General features: G+C 41.2%; 4 protein-coding genes across 9 annotated transcripts; 2 read left to right on the forward strand and 2 right to left on the reverse strand.

Moving 5' to 3' along the window:
• Positions 1–937: 937 nt before the first annotated feature.
• Positions 938–4748, reverse strand: LOC139332937 (uncharacterized). The gene is made up of 5 exons (XM_070965125.1): positions 4653–4748; positions 4053–4110; positions 3345–3416; positions 1852–1936; positions 938–1757 (listed from the first exon to the last, which is right to left on the reverse strand). Exons 1-5 carry the CDS (start codon positions 4734–4736, stop codon positions 1709–1711), a joined length of 348 nt encoding a protein of 115 aa, XP_070821226.1. The 5' UTR covers positions 4737–4748; the 3' UTR covers positions 938–1708.
• A 636-nt stretch (positions 4749–5384) lies between these two features.
• On the reverse strand, positions 5385–10172 carry ykt6 (YKT6 v-SNARE homolog (S. cerevisiae)). Of its 4 annotated transcripts, none has more exons than XM_070965068.1 (8): positions 10093–10172; positions 9422–9588; positions 9133–9215; positions 8321–8421; positions 8122–8226; positions 7851–7916; positions 7416–7517; positions 5385–7309 (listed from the first exon to the last, which is right to left on the reverse strand). In XM_070965068.1, exons 2-8 carry the CDS (start codon positions 9523–9525, stop codon positions 7274–7276), a joined length of 597 nt encoding a protein of 198 aa, XP_070821169.1. In that variant the 5' UTR covers positions 9526–9588; positions 10093–10172; the 3' UTR covers positions 5385–7273. The 4 variants fall into 4 exon arrangements, with proteins under 4 accessions (XP_070821169.1, XP_070821168.1, XP_070821170.1 ...); XM_070965067.1 differs by having other exon boundaries at positions 9977–10172; XM_070965069.1 differs by having other exon boundaries at positions 10047–10149.
• Positions 10173–10690: 518 nt separating this feature from the next.
• On the forward strand, positions 10691–17769 carry gck (glucokinase (hexokinase 4)). 3 transcript variants are annotated; one of them, XM_070964350.1, is made up of 10 exons: positions 10691–10750; positions 14303–14465; positions 14568–14743; positions 14889–15008; positions 15162–15257; positions 15376–15475; positions 15596–15779; positions 16427–16582; positions 17055–17288; positions 17426–17769. In XM_070964350.1, the coding sequence occupies exons 1-10, from the start codon at positions 10691–10693 to the stop codon at positions 17571–17573; spliced, it is 1437 nt and encodes a 478-aa protein (XP_070820451.1). In that variant the 3' UTR covers positions 17574–17769. The 3 variants fall into 3 exon arrangements, with proteins under 3 accessions (XP_070820451.1, XP_070820452.1, XP_070820450.1); XM_070964351.1 differs by lacking the exon at positions 10691–10750 and adding an exon at positions 11387–11616 and having other exon boundaries at positions 14589–14743; XM_070964349.1 differs by lacking the exon at positions 10691–10750 and adding an exon at positions 13842–13922 and having other exon boundaries at positions 14589–14743.
• A 1381-nt stretch (positions 17770–19150) lies between these two features.
• On the forward strand, positions 19151–20667 carry myl7 (myosin, light chain 7, regulatory). The gene is made up of 6 exons (XM_070964465.1): positions 19151–19246; positions 19801–19876; positions 20069–20173; positions 20253–20331; positions 20427–20475; positions 20563–20667. Exons 1-6 carry the CDS (start codon positions 19211–19213, stop codon positions 20665–20667), a joined length of 450 nt encoding a protein of 149 aa, XP_070820566.1. The 5' UTR covers positions 19151–19210.

A 20667-nucleotide genomic window follows, 5' to 3' on the forward strand; every position in this document is an offset into this window, starting at 1 on the left:
TGCCACCAGTGAAATACATGAGAGTTCTGAGAGTCTGCAGGAAACATGCAGCATTGAATATTATGATTATATCTCCTATGATACTTTATAAGTATGAAGACCAACAAACGTCTATATCATAGCTTGAGCCTGCGCATCTTTTTTGAACTTTTGCATTTTTTATTGCTTGTTTGGTGTTATCAAAATGTATTTCTGAAAATGAAAAGCTGTTTTGAATTGTCAGGTTGCAGGAGGTAGTGGCCACTAACCAGTGATGCTCCTCCATCAGTGGCTAACGGGTCTCTTTTCACTGCAATAAGTGACGGGTTGAAGATGTGTTTGAAGCATCCACATCCACATTCTTTGCAGCAACATCCATATTCAAAGCAATGTCTGCTGTCATGGCTACAACTTTGTCTTCTATCAGACTCAGCTATATCGGCCAAGCATGTGAATACATGCAATGATCCTGTCTGTTTCTCTTGATGAATAGATATATGGACAGAACAAGAAAAATAATGCTTAACAAAGTCAAGTCAATTCTATATATGTAAAAATTCAAGGGGCTTCACAACATGTACAGCAAACGACATCCTCTGTCCTTTGACACTTGACTCAGATGAGGAGGAACTCATATTAACGAGGAAACCTCTGGGAGAACAGTCTGCTCTGTCTCTTCCAGAATATAAGTTGCAGAACTGGTTCTGAAAACATCACATTTTTCTGCTGTGCTGTGGCTACGATCAAGCAGCATATAACAAATAGCTTATTAAGCGGGGGCTCAGTGGCTGCTGGACCATATTCATATACAGCAGAGAAAAGGATGTTTTTGACCATTTAGATTCTGGGATTCAGTTTCATTAAAGTTTCTGCATTAATCCATCCACGTTACTTCTTTTTCTTGTCTTTTCTTTGCACCATGAAACGAAGGAAAAACAAGGGATTGGATGTCATTTCACTAAATGTAAAAAACACAAGTCACAGTTTATTGTAGAGTCAAAGGTCATACAGTAGTCACAGCATCCTGAGCAAAGGGAATAATCCATGTGAATTTCAAAAAACACAAGAGAGGACAAATAAAAACTAATTAAAAATAAATTCCTATATTTCCATAGTAAATCATACCTAAAGACTCGATTACAAGTGATTGGCTCATTTTCCTGAACATCCTGGCAGCTTCAGGAGTTCTCCCTAAAAGTCTTTGAGAAACAAGGACAGATTACAAGAGAAATGGAAGGTACCGTTCCCTTCCCTATGTCTGAATAGAGGACATTTAAAACTGTACATTTGTTGCTGGCACAAAACATGCAAAAAAATTATGCAAAATCTACATATAGTAAATATACCACCATGTCTCTCAGACACACGTACACACAGCTTATTGGTCACTGGAGCGAGCTGTGGCCAGAGCCGCCAAGTCCCTCAGTAGTGCAGAGGTCACAGGAAAATTACAAACAAAAAAAGCAGCACAGTCCGACCTGCCAAAAAAAGTGTTTCACATCCCACACGGGATGTCAACAGGAGCCAGCAGCCGTCAGTAAAGCTGAGGGATGCATCCACTCAGCTGAGTCAGGTATTTTGTAGTTTGATCTTTGGATCTATCAGGAGGATCTTCTTCGTTGGCGTATTGTAACTCTGGTGCTTTCCTCGGGCTGGGAGCAAAGTCTGCTCTCTGAATTTAGTCTGCACCATTAAGATCCCCACTGACCTGCTGAACAGAGGCCAGTCTTCACACAGAAGTCCTCTGTTGTACTCTCACCCTCACCTTGCTGTGCTTTCTGAAAGGGAAACACAGTTCGCAAGATCGCTGTGTCAACGAAATCAAACTGAAGCTGCAGCAGAATCAAGTTAGGGCTTGTGTCGGTTCTTTACCGTTGAGGTGGCGACACCATGCACTTCCAGAGGACAGCGTAGAGAGCGAGAAAAAAGGCAATGAACACTGTGGCAGCGATTGCACCTAAAAGCATACATACGTATGTTTGCACTTTAAAACACAACTACACAAATGCTTATACACGAGGACACATGCATGCACCGAGTGTAGCACGATTCACTGTGCCTTCTGCAGAAATTATTTGTTTACCTGAGACAAAAAACAAACAAAACCAGTTAATGTTATGACTGTGCATGCTCATTCATGCTCCTCATGTTCCGATCCATCTTCACTGCACTAGTATTACATCTTCACAAACACGCCCACGCTTTGGGAATTTCTCCCTTCATGTCAGGGGTTCATTCGTAAATGCCAACTTTCAGAGCTTTCACAGCCTACTTCCTGTGGTTCAAACAAGATAAACCTCAAAGAAACGGACATGTTACTGAGAATGTGTTATGTGATCATTTTACATATTAAAGTGCTTCAAACTTTAAACATTTTCAGGGGGTATCGTGGAGTTGTATTGAACAGAGACCAGCAAACATGAAAGGCTCACCAAACTGCAAAAAATTCTCTAGTACACTAGGGGTCACCAAAGCTTCACAGTAGTAGAAAGAAAACTTTTCTTAAATAGCATATACAGTAAGCCTGCGCCTCGGCATTTCATTCATTTCTGTGAAGAAAATGATTATTTTTAAAGTTATTAGATTATCTTCTAAGATATAAATTTGAAAAAAAAAAAAAAAAACCTCTCACAGGATAAGGATGAACACAAGCTACATTCACAGAGCTAAACAGCTTCATCCTGCATTAGAAAAGTAGACTTTTAAAACAACCACAGAGCTAATTGAACAATGGCCAGGCACCAGGGAGAATTTGTCAAAAAAGAACCCTATAAAACATGTGTGATTGTTAAAAATTTGCTCAAAGTTAATGTAAACAAAAATATAAGATGAAATATGTCACTTAGTCAGGCTTGGTCAGTTTACTCAATGATCGAGGAGGGGTCCCTTAAGGAAAAAGGTTGGGAACAACCGCTCTACGAGGTCAAATGATAACCAGGAAGCTGAACTGGGAAGTCACCAAAACACTGCCTATACAAATGCACGCAAGACAAAAGTGTGTGTTATGAAGTGTGAGATTTCTGAATGTGCATGACAAAAACTACCCGACTCAGAAAGGAGTATATATAGAAAATCTCAGTTTCTGACACAGCCAATGAAAATAACCACAAGCAATTTGATCAAAATGACACGACGCCCATTGTTTTGCAGTCATAGTCCAAAAATAAAGGCCAAATAAAATGTTTCTGGGTTTTTTCAAAGCATGGTGGTGCAATTCGATTCCCTTTAGTTGTGGTTCGGACGTAGTGACACAGGAGGTCTTTGTTAGCTCAGGGCGGTGCATCTGACAAGTCAGCTGTTTTTCCTCTGAAACAGGCCTTACAGGGTCTGCAAAGACACCAGATTCTGGTCCAAGTGGGACTTACCAGGGATGATTCCACTACTCCTGCTTAGAGACTGCTCTGTGTGAGAGGGACGAGTGGCAGCTGCAGTCGAACCTTCACGAGTGAAAAAACAGAAACACTGGACAACAATGCTAATACAAAAGAGCGTGTGTGTGTGTGTGTGTGTGTGTGTGTGTGTGTGTGTGTGTGTGTGTGACTGATTCGTTAATGACATGATATGGGATTTCAAATTAAATTAAGAAGTGCATGTGAGTCTTCAAGGTAATGATCTAGCAGTTGAATGGCTCATTAACAGTGTGCTGGTGGGTGAAATGCAGTGTTTACAGTGCGTTTGCATGATTTTCCTCTTGCCGCACTGAATAAATTGCATTTTTGTGACCACTGCATCTTCTTTTTGGGTGGCGACAACTCAGCTTTTATGGAACTGAGTTATTATTGTTATTTTATTCTTCATGTGTTCCTTTGAGCTAAAAGTAGTTTTGACTGCCGGTCATCTAAAGCTGACATACCACTAAACTGAATTTACTAGAAGTGGATTCCCTTGTTTAACAGCTACTGTAATCTGATGTCCTTTTCGTGTGGTAATGGTATGATTGTATCCACTGTGGTGGCCATTCATGTAGTTCAGCTTTTTACAAGAAATAAAAAGCACAAGCGCAAGATAAACTGTTTGGACCTGCCTCATGAGCTTATGACTGCACAGAAGAAGACAGAGGAGATAAATCTCACCATTTTTCTGCTGAACTGTGTGTGAAAGCTGCCGTGTAAGCAGATCTGGGTCAACCATCTGAAAAGCAGCAAAACATTGGTGCTTGAAAGAAAATGTAGAGCATAGGGCACTGACAGGACAGGATACACTAGCTGCCGGCCACTTCATCTAAATACAACTGTAGAGAAAAGGAGAGAGAGAGAAAGAAGGAAAACAAGGTGCGGGCCAGATCAACAAGTCGCGCCGCTTACCGAAGTAGTGGGAAACTTTCTGCAGGAAGTCTAACTGTGGAAAATCAGAGTGCTTCGGGCAACTACAGGCGCAAAGATAAGGAAAACATGGCAGATAGGGAAATACAAGTCACCTAAATATTTCCTAATCATTTGCCTTGAGAAACACTTGTTTCTGTAGCAGGATGACAAAACAGCTTCCGGTAAAACCTTAGAGAAATGCTACTCATTGAAGGCTTGTAAACAAGTACATCAGTTACACAGTGCGTCACCTAAAGTGGGATTATGTCCCGAGAGTCTTGGATCAACACACTTGTTTTTGGTACATTGCTGCTTTCGGGAAACAGCAACCCCCCCCCCCCCCAGCGTGGTTTCCCTCCAGCTTCTTACCTCCGAACTGTTCCCACTGAAGGCAGCCATGCTCTTGTTTTTCACCTCCGTCCACATTTCTGAGGCTGTGCGGTCAGCCCTCATCAGCGCTTGCTGCTCTCTTCTCACCTCAGCTGTGCGCCCAGACGCGCCTCTCGTGCTGCATTCACGCGCCTCTTGGAAGCTCGTACATTACAAGCACCATGTCGGGCCATTTTGTATTACTTATTTCGTAATAAATGATGACGTAGATTATAAATTTATATTGTTTTTTATATCCGGCTTCCGGCCGATCACCATTTTTTGGGATACAGAATGAATGTCATGCAACGTTTGTGTGTTAAAAGAGCCAAAACAAATTTGCGACTTTACACTTACACGTGGGCTAAGGCTTGTTGATAAGACCTCCTCGTTTACCACCTCATTTGTGATAATTAACTGTTTTACATAAGTAAACTTTGTTCTATTCTGAATTCCTCTCAACGTCAAAAATCAACATTTCCTACACCACCTGAAGGCAGCATCAGCTTCAAAGCTGAGAGGAGAGGCCACTCAGCAGTTTGAGGATTAAAGACAGTAATGTGGCTGATGACTTTTAGACACTGCACAGACTAAGCTTACAATAACAGCGTTTGGGAAAAACAGTATCCACTCAGGTGCCTGAAAATACCACAAGTCATTTTTGGTGTTTATCTAAGATTACGCTGACACGTTCTGTAAATAATCAGTGTTTGAACAAATGAAAAACAAACATACATACAGACAGAAAAGAACAGTTTATTATCTGAAGTTTTAAATTTGCAAACCACATCTGGATCTAAACGTTTAATGCAGACTGTTTAACACACTGGTCAGTAAGACACGACCTGCAAATAGCTACAGCAAAACTCCACACAGGAGAGTTTCAAGTTCAGCACGTTAATTGGAAATTTTGAAAAGAAGAAATTAAACAAACACGTCAAAAACCACCCTGGACACGCTTCACGTGGGAATTAGTCATGAGAAAAGCATATATAAAGGTCAATTTATTGTCCTTTGTGAGAAACAGTTCCATTCATTCGCTCTTCTTTAAAGAGAGAGACATACACCAACAGTCTGCAGAGATATTGCACAAAAGTTGACACTGTAAAAGCAGAAAGAGCAATTCAGATCACACATGACACTCCTCACACACAGGCACTCAACATCAATGCAGTCTGCAGATGCTGAGTATCAGCAAATCATACACGCACACAGCAGAAAGTGAGCAGAGAAACATCTAAAATACACAACCAAAGGCATCTCTTGATCTTAAACTGATCAGCAGTTCCAGAAGAAAGACATTTCTACCCAGTCAGGCCTAAATACACACAGTGCTGACAGTAAAAATAAAAAAAAAGTGTCTCCTGGAGTGGAGTGTCTTAAAATAAGACTGGGGTGTAAAATCACTCAATTTCTAATATCACTCAACATATGTCTAGTCTTCTTTCAAACATTTAGGACAAACGTGAGGCCAGCGTACTGCAGCACCTGAAGCTTCCCAGAGTCACCCCGGGTACAGTAAATGATGCTAAAATGTCAGTGATCCCAGGTCTGAGAGGTACAGACGAGCCCTGGACTGCAGAGGTTCTGAGTGGGCTTTTGAACTCCTGCTTAAAACCTGCTGAAGTGTCACGTGTATTGGCTAACAGAGTGAAATTCATGACTATAGTGTGCAAAGAGAGTCTGTCTCATGAGACAACGTTTTAACAAGACAGGAGGGGGTTAAATGTTAGCCACACAGCAATAAGGCTGTGTCTAAGAAGAAACAACTTTTTTTCATTTTACATCTATTCTCCCACTTCTCATCAGCTTTAAGATGCTTCATCACTCAATAACACACTCACCCAAAGCGGGAATGTTTAAGATTTTCATTTAACACTACCAGACAGAGAAAAGCAAAGAAGTCAGGCAACTTAATCTGGTCTAGCAAATGTTTCAAAAACCACTGTACAATTCGGTGAAATCTTGATATCGCACGTCAAAGCAGCGACTCGTTGTCTCGGCTCACATTACAGTTTTGGATTGACCTCAATGTTGAAGCTCAGTGGAACTATAAAGTACAGAATCAGGGCCACCTAGTGGGCAACAAAGCTTACTCCTGCAAGACAAAGAGAAGAACTGAACTGAAACTGACACATTTTATGAATTCACAAGACTGCGAGATTGTCAGAGTTGCCTTGAAGCAGAAGCACAACTGTGGTTAATACTTTTTGAAATCAAACTATTAAGAGTTGACTGAATCTGAATGACATTAAATGGTTTGAGGACGCTTCAACAATACATCACCATTTCACAACGCCACACTATTAAGTCCGCAGCTGGTATTGAAACACCACACAGATGTTTACCATTTGAAAGGTTAAAAATAATTCAAATGTTACTTCTTCCCCAACCGAGCCCCATCACTCCTTCAGCCCCCATCAGCCACAATCCAGAGAGGTCACGCTTCCGAATGACCACCACCCTGCACCCTTTCTTGCTTTTATCCTGGTGCCCCACCCCGGATAAGACAGCGTCCGTTCTGTCCATTGTGTCGAGAGCTGGTGGCAGGTGCATGATGGGAGTTGTAGGAAAAGCAGAAAGGCAGAGAGAGGCGTGTCCACGAGGACGAGGCAGCGACATCACATGATTTCACAGCATGAGTTCTGTTTGCGTGCCTGCAGGGTTAACACGAACACACACGCACACAGTGAGGCATCTAAAACAGTGAATGGCCATTAGACTTGCAGTCCAGTGCTGATAAGGCCACACGTCACTACTTACAGTCTTGTAGAAGGCCTTGGACTGGAGTCCCAGGTGCTCTGACTTTGCCACAAGGTCATCCAGTTTCTCTCCTCTCTCCAACAGACTTTCCATTGTGTTGTGCTACAGAGACAAAATAAAAAAATAGCATGCAGAATAAAGATTTGGAGTGGGCACGGGCTCTGGAAATGCTACATACTGTTTTGGGCATGTGGAGCCACAAGTTGGTCAATAAAACCGATCCACTGATAATAGCCTCTGGTCTGTAGATTATCACCGGCACCTAGCTCCAGTTCATTAAAGACACCTACCGTAAACAATGACCACGCACCCCAACCACAGCCTGGTGACCCCCGCCTCTGGGAGGCGCTACAGATTCAGAAACAGCTTCTTCCCCAAGCTGTCACCTATCTGAACTGAATTGATTAATGTAGGCAGCTTAGGGAGGTACTTTACCAAAATAATCTTTGTCTCATCCAGCTCTGCCTGCACTTTGGTCATTGCATCTGCTTCCCTGGGGTTCTGAGAAAAAGACAAAAAAAAAAGGTCAGGTGTACCGTTACTGCACACTGATCATTTCAGAAACAAGCTCAACCACAAACAGATTCATGAGTTTCATCTTCATGCCTCCACCTTTATGTTTACTTAAAAGCACATCTTAGTATTACTGAGTGAACAATCATGGTTTCTTTTAACATACGTCATGATGAACAGATTAAAAACTGACCTGGTATTTAGAAAGGTAAATATCCAGGGCTTTGTAGTTTATGGTTTCAGGATTACCAGATGGCCAGTCTATACTGTCCACTTGTCTGGAAAACTCCTCTAATACCTAAAAAAAAAAAAAACAGACAGCAAGCTCATTATTGAAATTGACAGCAAAGTGCAATTATTAAGTGTCTTTAGTTACATGTTTTAGGACAAACCTTTTCTAGTAATGTGAAACAGACTCTCTGTGGGTATTCAGCATCTGCGATGACCACAGCACCCAGGTTGTCGTTTCTTACGTACACGTGGCAAAGGTACTCTGAAAGTGAAGAGAAACAATGCATGGTATTATCAGAGCATAAGCATGTTATGGTAAGGGTGAAACCAGGGCCAGCTGCAACACTTTGTGAGGAAAAACAGAAGCGAAACTGGTGGATTTTCAAATAAATGTTAGCACAATGTTCTCCATATGATGTCCCACCGTGCACCGTGGCTGTGCTTTTCTTGACATTGTTTAACATTAACTTCATGAAACGTGTCGTTCCATGCGTCTATTATTTTGATAAATCAGCTTGTTTCATGCTGTGAGTAAAAAGGTTAATGTGCTGCAAAGAAAGGGATCAGGTGTGTCTACGTAAGAGCAGCTAACAGTGTGATTTGTTAAATGGTGTACATCTTAACTACTGTGCTATCAGGACGCCCTGGGTATTATAAATCTTAACTACGTGCTTGAGTTTCACACATAACAACACAAAGTTGATACTGTTGTGCAAACCAGGTGGCACCAAACCTAGTGAGAAATATTTCAGCCGAGACTGACACTGATACAGATGCAACAAGTTATACCACATACCAAAAAGGCCCACGTTAAAGTTTCCTGGCAGAATTAAAATGACTGTATCATAAACATAACCAAACTGCCACCAGTTTATAAGATGAGTCAAATTTGGTTAAAAAGCATGTTAGATTGACAGCAAAAATGATATGTTTGATGTGATCTTCAGACTGTACTGACCCTGCTTGGTCTTACCTTGTTCTTTGATAGAGGCACGGCTTCCAAGTGATGTCCGTTCAACAATCAAGGCACTGGTGAAGGTCATGAACTCTTGAATACTAAATAAACCAAAACGAGAATGTCACTGGTGTAAAAGTATGCCAGCATGGTCAGGCAACATTGTCTATACTAAGCACTGTAATGAACTTGTAATCCTTTATCAAATCACGAAATTGCCAAAACAACTGACACACAAGCCCAATGTTTCTAATTGCACACTCTTGACAATCCACACACAGGTGAGATGTGAATCACTCAGACCCACCTGGAGCGCTGAAAGAAGCCGAAGGGGGAGAGGTCATACGCCGCTTTGAGGAGGTTGGCTTTGGTCGTTCCTTTGTGGATGATGCTGATGCTGTAGAGCCTCATGCTGCCGCCGGTTCGGTTCTAGTCTCTTAGTCAGAGCAAATACGATCACACAGCCCAGATGATCTAATTTGGAAGATGACACAAGCGCAATCACATGAGAGCATTATCCCTTATCCATCTCAGTCAGCTAGCTTCCCTGCTAACAATAACGCAGCTAAAGAAACTTGAGTGAAGTTCAGCTTAACCGTGTTAGCTTACAAGTGAAAAGTAGCCGCCTTATTATTAGCTAACAAGCGTATCGAGTATTGTTAGCTACTCTCGTCTTTAACGTTAACTCTTTTTCTCCAGGGGAGGACAGTTTGGTTAACTGACAATGAGTGGTGTAAACTTAGCACAGACTGGTGACTAAATAGTCAAATCCGGTTTTAAACACATACATTTCTAAAACCAAGTCAAGCATACAGCTAGCTACAGATGCTATCTGCTCTTCGTGAGGCCTCAGCTAACTTACCAGACAAAACTGTTCGATTCCCGTCAAAACAACCGAATAAACTTTTTATTGCACATAGACTAAAACTTACTTATATGTATAGCAAAGGTCGGGCGAACTAATCACAAAGTAGTTACCGTTAAGTACAGTTTTCAATATTCAGTTTAGTGACCAATCACCACGTCACGATCATCAGACGGTCCGACGAGATAATGGCTCGGGTGGAAACAAACACGGCGCTATTGTCATAGTTCCGACTGAAGATAAAAGTTAATGCTAACTTTTCCTCAGACGTCCAATAAAATAAACATAATGGTTAAACTGTTGGCTGCAGCGAGAACTCATGAAGACGCGTGGGTAAGATATATGACATTTTTGAGGGAGACTTTTTATGTTTTAGATTTCAACTTGAACTGTTCCTCAGAGATGGTATAATTTTTCAACTAGGCACCTGCTGGAGTAAAGCAAAACAATAAAAGCATTTCAATAAAATTAGGATCTTAGAAACAATTGCCACGGATATGGTAATGAACATTTGTAAATATTCACCCTGATTAAAAATGCTCAGAAATTAAATGTAAAAAGTTTGACTCTCTCCTGATATATACACTATATATTTATCATTTTAGATATAGTAATAATATCATAATAATAACAATAATAATAATAGGTCTAAAAGTTTTCAACAGCTTGGATAATTGTGATTGTAGACCAAAAACATCGCACCCTCAATTGATGTTTTCTCTGGTAATTTTGCTCCATTTAACAATTTCGCCCTGGCCACTTAACTCAGTGGTAAGTGTTTTCCATGGCAGAAGTGTGCCCGTAATTCATTTCCAAGGCAACACAATGAAATCGTTTTGGCATGGAAACCGCTAAGCCTTCGGTGCGTCTGTTGACAGCTCAGCTGCGCCGGGGGAAGAAATGGTTTTTCTTTCCTGGAACTAGTTTTGGTCGCGTTAAGATATTGAAGTAAGTGAGAAGGCCAGCTACAAACTGGAGGTTCGCTTCATATTTTTTCTCTCTTTACTTCCCTTTATTTTTCCTTTTCTTTCGTTTTTTTTTCTCCTGTAAAATTTATTGATTCATCATTCGAATGGATGTTTGGATGGAAAATTCATTCTTTTAATGTGTTTTGCTTTGAATTGACTGTTGGAGTTGACACTTCCAGTGCCTCGATGCGGATATTAACTGGACATGTTAACTGCAAGAATGACGACAAATCCATAGGTTTTTACCTAATATATCTACAGGAACTAAGATGAATCCTTAGTTTTTTTCCCCCCCTTAAAATGTCTGCAAGAACGCAGAAAAGTCCATAGGCTATTTGTGACATTTCTGCACGCTTTCCTGCAGATTTAATTTCACCGTTTACCAGCCAGGCCTCGAAAATACTGCAGATACGTAAATGTATTTGAGACTGGCTGCTGAACATTATGTAGATCTGACTTGCTGGGAATATAAAAACAGTTGAGCAGCCTCTCATGAAGGAATAAGACTTTCTTTACACCTCATGCACGGACGCCAAGCCAAAACTCCTTAACAGCAGACACTTGGGAATCTCCAAACCTCCAGGGAAGAACGAGGGAACTTCCACAGCAGAGCACTGATGGTCGGCAGGACACGCAGGATTTAATCCTGGTCGTGATACGATGGATAAGGTAAAGGGGAAAAAGATTAGATTAAGGTCATGGAAATCACGGTTGTATGTCACTGAATGACATACTGAATGTCTCTGCTGAGTATGAACCCTTTGCCTTACTCTTCTGCCTCTCTTACATTTATTTTACTCATCAGAAATGTTTGTGATAATATCTATCTATCTATCTATCTATCTATCTATCTATCTATCTATCTATCTATCTATCTATCTATCTATCTATCTATCTATCTATCTATCTATCCATCCATCCATCCATCCATCCATCCATCCATCCATCCATCCATCCATCCATCCATCCATCCATCCATCTATCTATCTATCTATCTATCTATCTATCTATCTATCTATCTATCTATCTATCTATCTATCTATCTATCTATCTGCATGTCTGTCTATTTATAAGTGGGTAGTTAAATAAATGAGTCAACTCTGGGTAAATAGTCACCAAGAACTTCAGTTAATAAGTACCCATTAAATAAGTGCAAAAGAGGTGATTAAATATTTGTGGGTAAAGGTTAAGTAAAAACTGATGAAAGGTAAGTAAACAAGCATACAGGCTTGCACATCTGCATGGACAGGACATCTAGAATAGTTGCTGTAATGTTGCATCAGTACAAAACGTGTATCTTCTGTTTAAATGTTTTACTCCGTTTAAAGTGTCGTACAGCTTCAAGAAGATACTTGATGTCAAAAAATTATGGAGGAATTTTCAAACCTTGTCAAACTTAAAGCTACTAAAGGGGACATTTAAGGAGAAAATCAAAGTTTTACAGGTATATTACATGCTTTTATTCATTTGAGTGTGTGTGTGTGTGTGTGTGTGTGTGTGTGTGTGTGTGTGTGTGTGTGTGTGTGTGTGTGTGTGTGTTTAGGTCAGTGTGACTGTAGCATTTAGAAATCCCACAGTCAGGGCACTGGGAGAGAGGGTCACTGTTACCTTACAACCAGAGGTCAGAGCTAAGAAAAGCAGCAGAGCTGCAGATAAGCACAGGAGGCCTTCACCTGCAGCATACTGTTGTTAGTTTTAGAGGTCATTCATCCCTCACTGTTACTAATTTTAGGCATGTGTGTAATTTTACAAACATATGTGTAACTCTGTCAGGCCTCTGAAGCTCCCTCATTGAGCAACCCTGTGGCCTTGCAGGTTGCACTTGTTCAAATCACAAACTTCATGTTCAGATTTGTTTGATTTTTTGTCTTGCTGGGTTGTAAAACCTCATTTGTGTGGGTGAACTCTAGGTCACAGGTCACACCTTGCCACGTGAAAGCAGAGAATAATTAACCACATTTATCTTAACTCCTTTTTCTATGTTAACAGGCCATCTGAAAGACTTTACTCTTACAGTTTATAACAAATCTTTTTTTTTTTTTTGTTCATACAACCTTAAAACAGGGAAAACCTCACTGGGCTGAAAAGTCTCTTTTTCAAGTGATGTCCTGGCAAAGATAACAGCAAAAAAACTGAATTACAGACAAACAACATACAGCACCATACTCAAAACATTTAGCAAAAGGTAAAAATCAGATCAGAATATTTTGTGGTAGGATTAATTATTATTATTAACAGTTGTAAAACCCTTTAAAAAATCACCATGATAACATAGGATTCATAAAAGCCATACCTTAGAATGTAATTAACTGTGAACAAGTAAGACATTAAACAAGTCAGCATCTCTCTTAGTTATCAATGTTTCTGTTGGTGGTTCATTTGAGAATTTGCTTTTTTTAGCATAACAATGAAATAATTGTGTATATTCAGTCCGGACAATATATGAATATTATAACAATCCATCCAGTTGTTCTGCCAATCAACGATATGTTTAAAATATGCCCCCCTGCATTAAAACTGAACTGTCCATTAATTCTTAATTCTTACTTTGAAGAAGAAAAGTAGAAAGTAGGTCAGGTAGATTTTTTTGTTTTGTTTTTGTACAGGCATTACTTCAGTGTGTGTGTGTGTGTGTGTGTGTGTGTGTGTGTGTGTGTGTGTGTGTGTGTGTGTGTGTGTGTGTGTTTGAACCCCGATCACCAGATGGGGTGAGATTCGGGAAGGGGGTGGGCATTTCAGTGTGGCTCAGCCCACTTCACCTGAGCATAAAAACAGCTGAGGTTCTCATTCAGTGGTACTCACACTTCACTGACTCTGCACACACACAGGCTGGACACACACTCACCACACACCTAGAAACACACACAGAGGCTCATTTAGTTAAATCCATGAAGATGCCGTGTGTCAGCTCTCATCTCGACCAGATGGTGAAGATGCCTTGTAGCTACAGCTCTGTGGTTGATGAAATCCTCATGGTAAGATTCGCTTCTGTCTGGTGTGTGTTTGTAGAGGTTTAAGACGTGCACCTTCAGTATATAGTTGCTTTGGATTTGTCTTTATCTGCATTAACCATAGCCTTTACGCACAGACTGCTCCAGGTTTTTTTCAGAAGAAACTCTGGATGAAGAGTTCCTTTACGATGCTCACTTACTACTTTGTCCTGTATTTTAGCAAAACATAGAGTCCTCTACACTTCATTTCATTGTTTCGTCGCCTACGTGCAGCTCCTGACCTGCAGCTCCTTGACTGCAGCTCCTGACCTGCAGCTCCTGACCTGCAGCTCCTTGACTGCAGCTCCTGACCTGCAGCTCCTGACCTGCAGCTCCTGACCTGCCCTTCTCTCCTCCTGTTGCAGGTAGAGCAAATCCTGTCAGAGTTCAGGCTGAATAAGGAAGAGCTAAAAGAAGTCATGAAGAGGATGCAGCGTGAGATGGAGAGAGGACTGCGTTTAGAGACGCATGAAGAGGCCAGTGTCAAAATGCTTCCAACATATGTCTGCTCCACCCCTGAGGGCTCAGGTAGATTCTTCAGTCATAACACCATCGCCTTCTTTTATTTTTTTGGTTAAAAAAAAATCACGCAGACGTCACCAAGAAGATACAGACAGGATGTGCATTCAGATGTACTGTGTGTTTTGACAGAGGTGGGCGACTTCCTGGCTCTGGACCTGGGGGGGACGAACTTCCGTGTGATGCTGGTGAAGGTGGGTGAAGATGAGGAGAGGAGCTGGAAGGTGGAGACCAAGAACCAGATGTACTCCATTCCTGAAGATGCCATGACAGGCACTGCTGAAATGGTTAGCGACTTTTGTATTAATGTAGCGTTTTCTTGTGTCCGTACACACTGGTGTAATGTTGACTTTAAACCTCAGAATGAAATTAGCACTAGTTATTGTGAAGTTTTCCCTACATCTCACATCCTCTGTCCCTCTCTTCCTGCAGCTATTTGACTACATAGCAGAGTGTATGTCAGACTTTTTGGACAAACATCATATCAAGCACAAGAAGCTTCCTCTGGGTTTCACCTTCTCCTTTCCTGTGCGACATGAGGACATTGACAAAGTAGGATGTTACACTTGTACATACTTTTAAACAACAGTAAGAGGAGCAACACTAACCTTCATCACATGTCCCACCAAGAAAAAGAGTCTCTTTGATTTCCTGTCTTCTGTACGTATCTTACAGTACATTTCAGGTCTTTTTTTTTCCCCACAGGGTATTCTGCTTAACTGGACCAAAGGCTTCAAGGCGTCTGGGGCAGAAGGCAACAATGTTGTGGGTTTACTCAGAGATGCTATCAAGAGACGAGGGGTGAGCTGCTGTGTATTAGAATTATGTTCTCTCTTCATAAACACACAACAAGATGATGATTTTTAACACCTGGATACAGCTGAATGACTCTAAATCCATCGTGATTTCCTGTCTCAAGGACTTTGAGATGGATGTGGTTGCCATGGTGAATGACACAGTAGCCACCATGATTTCCTGCTATTATGAGGATCGCAGCTGTGAAGTCGGGATGATTGTTGGTAAGTAGTTGCAAATACACACAAGCATGTATACACAGCTGATGTGAACACACTTGCTGAGACATGCAGACTCAAGCACATCTAAGGTTTGTGTTTTTGCTTTTTATTTTTTTGAACCAGGCACTGGTTGTAATGCGTGTTACATGGAGGAGATGAGGACTGTGGAGCTGGTAGAAGGGGAGGAGGGCCGGATGTGTGTGAACACAGAGTGGGGGGCATTCGGAGACAACGGGGAGCTGGAGGAGTTCAGGTTGGAGTACGACAGAGTGGTCGACGAGACCTCGATTAACCCCGGACACCAGCTGTGAGTCAAACGTGCAGCTAAATTCACACATACTGAAGCTGGTCACTTGTTTGGTCACTCTATATGTCTTCCCACTTCATCTACTGTATGCACATGCACTCAAGTGCACGTTCATGCTCAGAGAAATAGATCATTAAAGGTGATGGGAGTGAGATATTCCTAATTTAAAACATGCCATGCACTTGCTCCTTTCCTCATTCTCTTCCTGCTTTTCTGAATTAATCACCCTTCTGTGGCAATGCTCACCTGACTCTCACCCGAGGTCTCTGTGTAGTTGCTAAGCTACCTGCTGTTTTTCCTGAGGATGTTTGTAAATGAGCCCTCATACGTCAGTGGTCAGTCAGCGGACGGGGGTGTCAGATTAATGATCCCTCTCTGCTGCTTGCCACACTGCCTGTTGGCCTAATGGCTGTTTACCTTTTTGCACTGGTAGCCCCTCCATACAGTCAACTGCTGAGGCCAGCCTCATTCAGCCTCTTTAGCACTGACGCTGGCATCCTCAGGTGCTCTCTTCTCCTTTCCCAGCCCTGGCAGAAAAACAGAGTTGTTTGCTCACTCCTGTTTCTTCCACTATTTTAACATCTTCCATAGAGTTCCCGTCTGTTTTTCAAGTTACCCGTCTCCTCTCCTGTTCTTGCCTCGTGCAGTTATGAGAAGCTGATCAGCGGGAAGTACATGGGTGAGCTGGTCAGGCTTGTTCTGATGAAGCTGGTGAATGAAGACCTGCTCTTTAATGGCGAAGCGTCAGAGCTGCTGAAGACACGTGGCAGCTTTGAGACACGCTACGTCTCACAGGTGGAGAGGTGAGCATCAGTGAATCCTAACCTGACTGCAGTCATCCACCATTTTATCATCCACCAACACCTACATTAAAAAAAAGATGTTATCTATAAAAAAATAAATATATCAGACAAAAGAGACGAGAAGACATTATTTATGCATGTAGGCAAAGCATCATTGCATTTGTTTAAGCACAGAGTAAAAAGCATAAATGGCGAAAACAAGTGGCATGTCTGTTAGGTTACATAACCATATGCTGATGACATAGTCCTATATAAGTGTTGATGGGCAATGTGCGGAAGCAATGTGGTTTGCTTCACTTACAGCTGTTACCTACTGCAATTTTTGTAGAAGTTTGATTTAATATGTGGCACTTCTATAAGATTAAATCATGGTAGTAATTATTTATCATGAATATAGTGGAGCTGTTTTGAAAACATGTGCATTGTGCATCTAGAATCTTTTTCATTTTGCCTTTCGCCATTTTCTTTTCAGTGATACAGGGGACAGAAAACAAATCTACAATATCCTGTCCTCACTGGGTGTCCTGCCATCAGAGCTGGACTGTGACGTTGTGCGTCTGGTCTGTGAGAGTGTTTCCACTCGCTCTGCTCATATGTGCGGCGCAGGCCTTGCTGCTGTGATCAACCTGATGCGGGAGAGACGCAGCCAGGAAGCCCTGGAGATCACAGTGGGTGTTGATGGATCTGTCTACAAGCTGCACCCGTGGTGAGGAGAGGCATCTGTTATCGATGAATATATTAAAGTTCTAAGCAGAGGAAATATGGGGATTATGTGATCAGATTGACCTTTTCTAAAGCAAAAGCCAGCCTTAATACACAGTGTTTTTTCTTTCTCCATCTCAGTTTCCGTGAGAGGTTCCACAAAATCGTCAGGGACCTCACGCCTCACTGTGAGATCACCTTCATCCAGTCGGAGGAGGGCAGCGGTCGTGGAGCTGCTCTCATCTCAGCAGTGGCCTGTAAGATGGCTGCATGCATGCTGACACAGTAAAGCGAGCTGTGCACTGAGCTGTCTCCCTGCAGGGCAGTGGTGAAGCAAGCCTGAACTCTGAATCTGAGAACACTGATGACATGTCATCCACAGTTGGCAGCTCGGGCCTTTTTTCAGGCTCGGAGGGATGTGTGTCAGCAAAATGGATACTCACAGCTGGAAGATGTACAGAAAAGAAAGCAGCAAACAACTTGTATTATAGACTATATTTGGTAGTATTAGACCATTTTGTAGCAATTGCAATGTAAGAATTGGTTTACTGTGACAGGCTGGCCCATTTCAAAAATGGCCAATGTGTTATTGATGGTAGTGCATTATAATACCAGTACAAACTGGTTAATGTACAACACAATGATTTTTTTGTAAATGCTGCTGTATACTATGACTATAAATCAAATGCATTGCTTTACTGTGTAGTAATTTCTTTGGTACTGTATATTTAAATTTCATGTTTACGACCTTATGTATGTTAGCCAGTTGATTGTAGTTTTTCATATGTGCTTGATGAAATGATGGATGACAATCAGCTTAACTGTAAATAAAACTGCTCAAATAAACTAAAGTATTGTAGTTAAAATGAATGTTTTTGTTTCCTTTTGATTGCCCAGTATCACTATATCAGTATCACCTGAAAACAAACCTTGAGGTTTAACTTTGTGTTACTTCTCATGACAGAACTCCCAGTGTCATTAAAACAATGAATGGTTTTCAAGTAACTTGATACACTTTTAACACAATGGCAAAATTTTGGCTATTGGTCTAATAGTCCTATTGATATCTACCTTAGTGAAGTAAAAGCTACCAAACGTGGATCAAGAACAACTGTTGGTAAATCAATCTGTTCATACAAAATAGAATCCATGCACATGCTGGTTATATTTGTAAATTATCTGAAAATAAAATCAACTGGACAACTTCCTGTTAATGTTATGAAAGAATCTATTTGAAATTATCATCCTACTCTCAGAGGGTGGGCAGTATTGATGTAATTTGCGCAGGGAAGATTTTAGCTGTCCAAAGTAAATCTTCATAGTAGTGCACATGAAGCAAAATAAAGTTACCTTTAGAGCTCGATTTGACCTCTGAAGAGTAACTTTATTTGGTCGAATGACTGTGAAATGTCAGAGGTCACTTTGCCCTGTCTCCTCTCTCGCTCTCTGCTCTTCATATCTCTGTTTTCCAGCCCAGAGGAATCCTGACTGCTTCACCTCTTATCAGGTCCCTTCAGCGACACACACAGAGCAGCCATGGCCATGTAAGGGACTGTGCTGCCCACCACAGGCTATTATAGGAGGGTAGAAGATAAGATGGGCCGTACATAAAACCCACCCCAGCATCACACCTCAGCTGGGATTCCACGTACGATCACTCGGACATGGTAAGACATGGTTTTAATCTTTTGATACTTTCAGTCAGTGATCATTTAAAAAGATCACTGTATTGTCTTTGGGTTAATGTGTATTTTTGTATGTTCTGATTTGTGTGCAGACACACCGTTGTACATAAATTCAGGGTCTGCAGTGCGAAACTATCAGCGTGTAAACTGAATGAGTTTGTGTTCATCTTCTCAGGCGAGTAAGAAGGCCTCCAATAAGAGACAGAGGGGAGGACAGAAGTCTTGCTCCAATGTCTTCTCCATGTTCGAGCAGTCCCAGATACAGGAGTTCAAGGAGGTACAGCACACTGTGTCTTCTCCCTTTAAAACATTTCTAGGAAGAAAATATCACAGCAATTTACTTTCTTTAGTTAACTGCATGGATGAGAAGTATATCCCCTTTGGATTCATGCAACAGCGATTGAAAATGTTAAAGAATTTTGAGTTAATGTCAGTATTTCTCCTGCTATAATTACCCTTGGTTAGAAAACTCCTTGTACATCAGGTCCTATTAAAGATCAGTGTATCAAATCTTTCAGTTTCAGCAATAAAGAATAGTCTAGAACTTCCCTTGGAGATGCGCTAAATACAATTCTGTGAAGAGCAAATCTTACATTGGCTGTTCAGTCTTCATGCTTTGTATGACTAAGTTCACCTCTTTTGACTCTTGTCATTGAGAAGAATAAGAGCCTTAAATGCAATTCAATGAGCAACTCTTATATTTGGTTAAGAAAAAAATATATTATTTTGAAGTTTGATTATTATTCAAGAAGTTTCAAAAGATTGAAAAATGTGTCTATTTCATATTCTATTTGAATTCTTCCCTATTATTTCTTGTGCTTCGTGCTGAAGGCTTTTGGCTGCATTGACCAAGACAGAGACGGTGTTATCAAAAAACAGGACCTGAAGGAGACCTATGGACAGCTGGGTACTTCCTTTACCTTTAACTCTTTATCTTTTTAATCAATTAACTTACATCTAAAAATAAAAGCTTAGGCTGTATGGATGATGATGATGATGATGGTGTGTGTGTGTGTGTGTGTGTGTGTGTGTGTGTGTGTGTGTGTGTGTGTGTGTGTGTGTGTGTGTGTGTGTGTGTGTGTGTGTGTTTGTGCACCAGGGAAGCTTAACGTCAAAGATGAGGAGCTGGATGAGATGCTGAATGAGGGGAAGGGTCCTATCAACTTCACCGTGTTCCTGACGCTTTTTGGGGAGAAACTCAATGGTGAGACGTTCAAACAAATGTTTGAATTTTCTTTGATGAACTATTTACAGATGCAGGGCGACGCTTTGCTTTCCTCCAGGTACTGATCCGGAAGACACCATACTTGCTGCCTTCAAACTTTTTGACCCCAATGGGACGGGCTTTGTTAATAAGGATGAGTAAGTTATCAATTAGCTTTCATGTTATTGGCCATAACTTTACAGCATCTTAGGTGTCTCCTCCCTTTTCACTATTTTTTGTCTCATTTTTCCAGGTTTAGACGATTACTCATGAACCAGGCTGATAAATTCACAGCAGAGGAGGTTTGTTTTTTCTGTTTTTATGGTGACCAACTCTCAGATTATTCTCTAAAATAATGATTTTTAAATTGTCACTTCATAAACCTTTAGGCGGACCAAGCCTTCGCACTCGCTCCCATTGACCCGACTGGCAACATCGACTACAAATCACTCTGCTACATCATCACACATGGAGATGAGAAGGAGGAATCCTAA

Source organism: Chaetodon trifascialis, chromosome 6 (assembly GCF_039877785.1).
Source record: "Chaetodon trifascialis isolate fChaTrf1 chromosome 6, fChaTrf1.hap1, whole genome shotgun sequence".
NCBI lineage: Eukaryota > Metazoa > Chordata > Actinopteri > Chaetodontiformes > Chaetodontidae > Chaetodon > Chaetodon trifascialis.

Bases quoted from the DNA above. Each gene is read 5' to 3' on its own strand.
- LOC139332937 (XM_070965125.1), bottom strand. From the start codon at position 4,736: ATGAGGGCTGACCGCACAGCCTCAGAAATGTGGACGGAGGTGAAAAAC. The intron at 4,111-4,652 runs GTAAGAAGCTGG...GCTGCTTTTCAG, and splicing joins TCAGTGGGAACAGTTCGGAG to ATGGTTGACCCAGATCTGCT. The intron at 1,937-3,344 runs GTAAGTCCCACT...GTATGCTTTTAG, and splicing joins GAGTAGTGGAATCATCCCTG to GTGCAATCGCTGCCACAGTG.
- ykt6 (XM_070965068.1), bottom strand. From the start codon at position 9,525: ATGAGGCTCTACAGCATCAGCATCATCCACAAAGGAACGACCAAAGCC. The intron at 7,518-7,850 runs GTAAAGTACCTC...TTGTCTCTGTAG, and splicing joins ATGAGACAAAGATTATTTTG to CACAACACAATGGAAAGTCT. The intron at 7,310-7,415 runs GTAAGTAGTGAC...TTAACCCTGCAG, and splicing joins CCAAGGCCTTCTACAAGACT to GCACGCAAACAGAACTCATG.
- gck (XM_070964350.1), top strand. From the start codon at position 10,691: ATGTTTTCTCTGGTAATTTTGCTCCATTTAACAATTTCGCCCTGGCCA. The intron at 14,466-14,567 runs GTAGATTCTTCA...ATGTGCATTCAG, and splicing joins CTCCACCCCTGAGGGCTCAG to ATGTACTGTGTGTTTTGACA. The intron at 15,258-15,375 runs GTGAGCTGCTGT...TCCTGTCTCAAG, and splicing joins ATGCTATCAAGAGACGAGGG to GACTTTGAGATGGATGTGGT.
- myl7 (XM_070964465.1), top strand. From the start codon at position 19,211: ATGTTCGAGCAGTCCCAGATACAGGAGTTCAAGGAG. The intron at 20,174-20,252 runs GTGAGACGTTCA...GCTTTCCTCCAG, and splicing joins TTTTGGGGAGAAACTCAATG to GTACTGATCCGGAAGACACC. The intron at 20,332-20,426 runs GTAAGTTATCAA...TCATTTTTCCAG, and splicing joins GGCTTTGTTAATAAGGATGA to GTTTAGACGATTACTCATGA.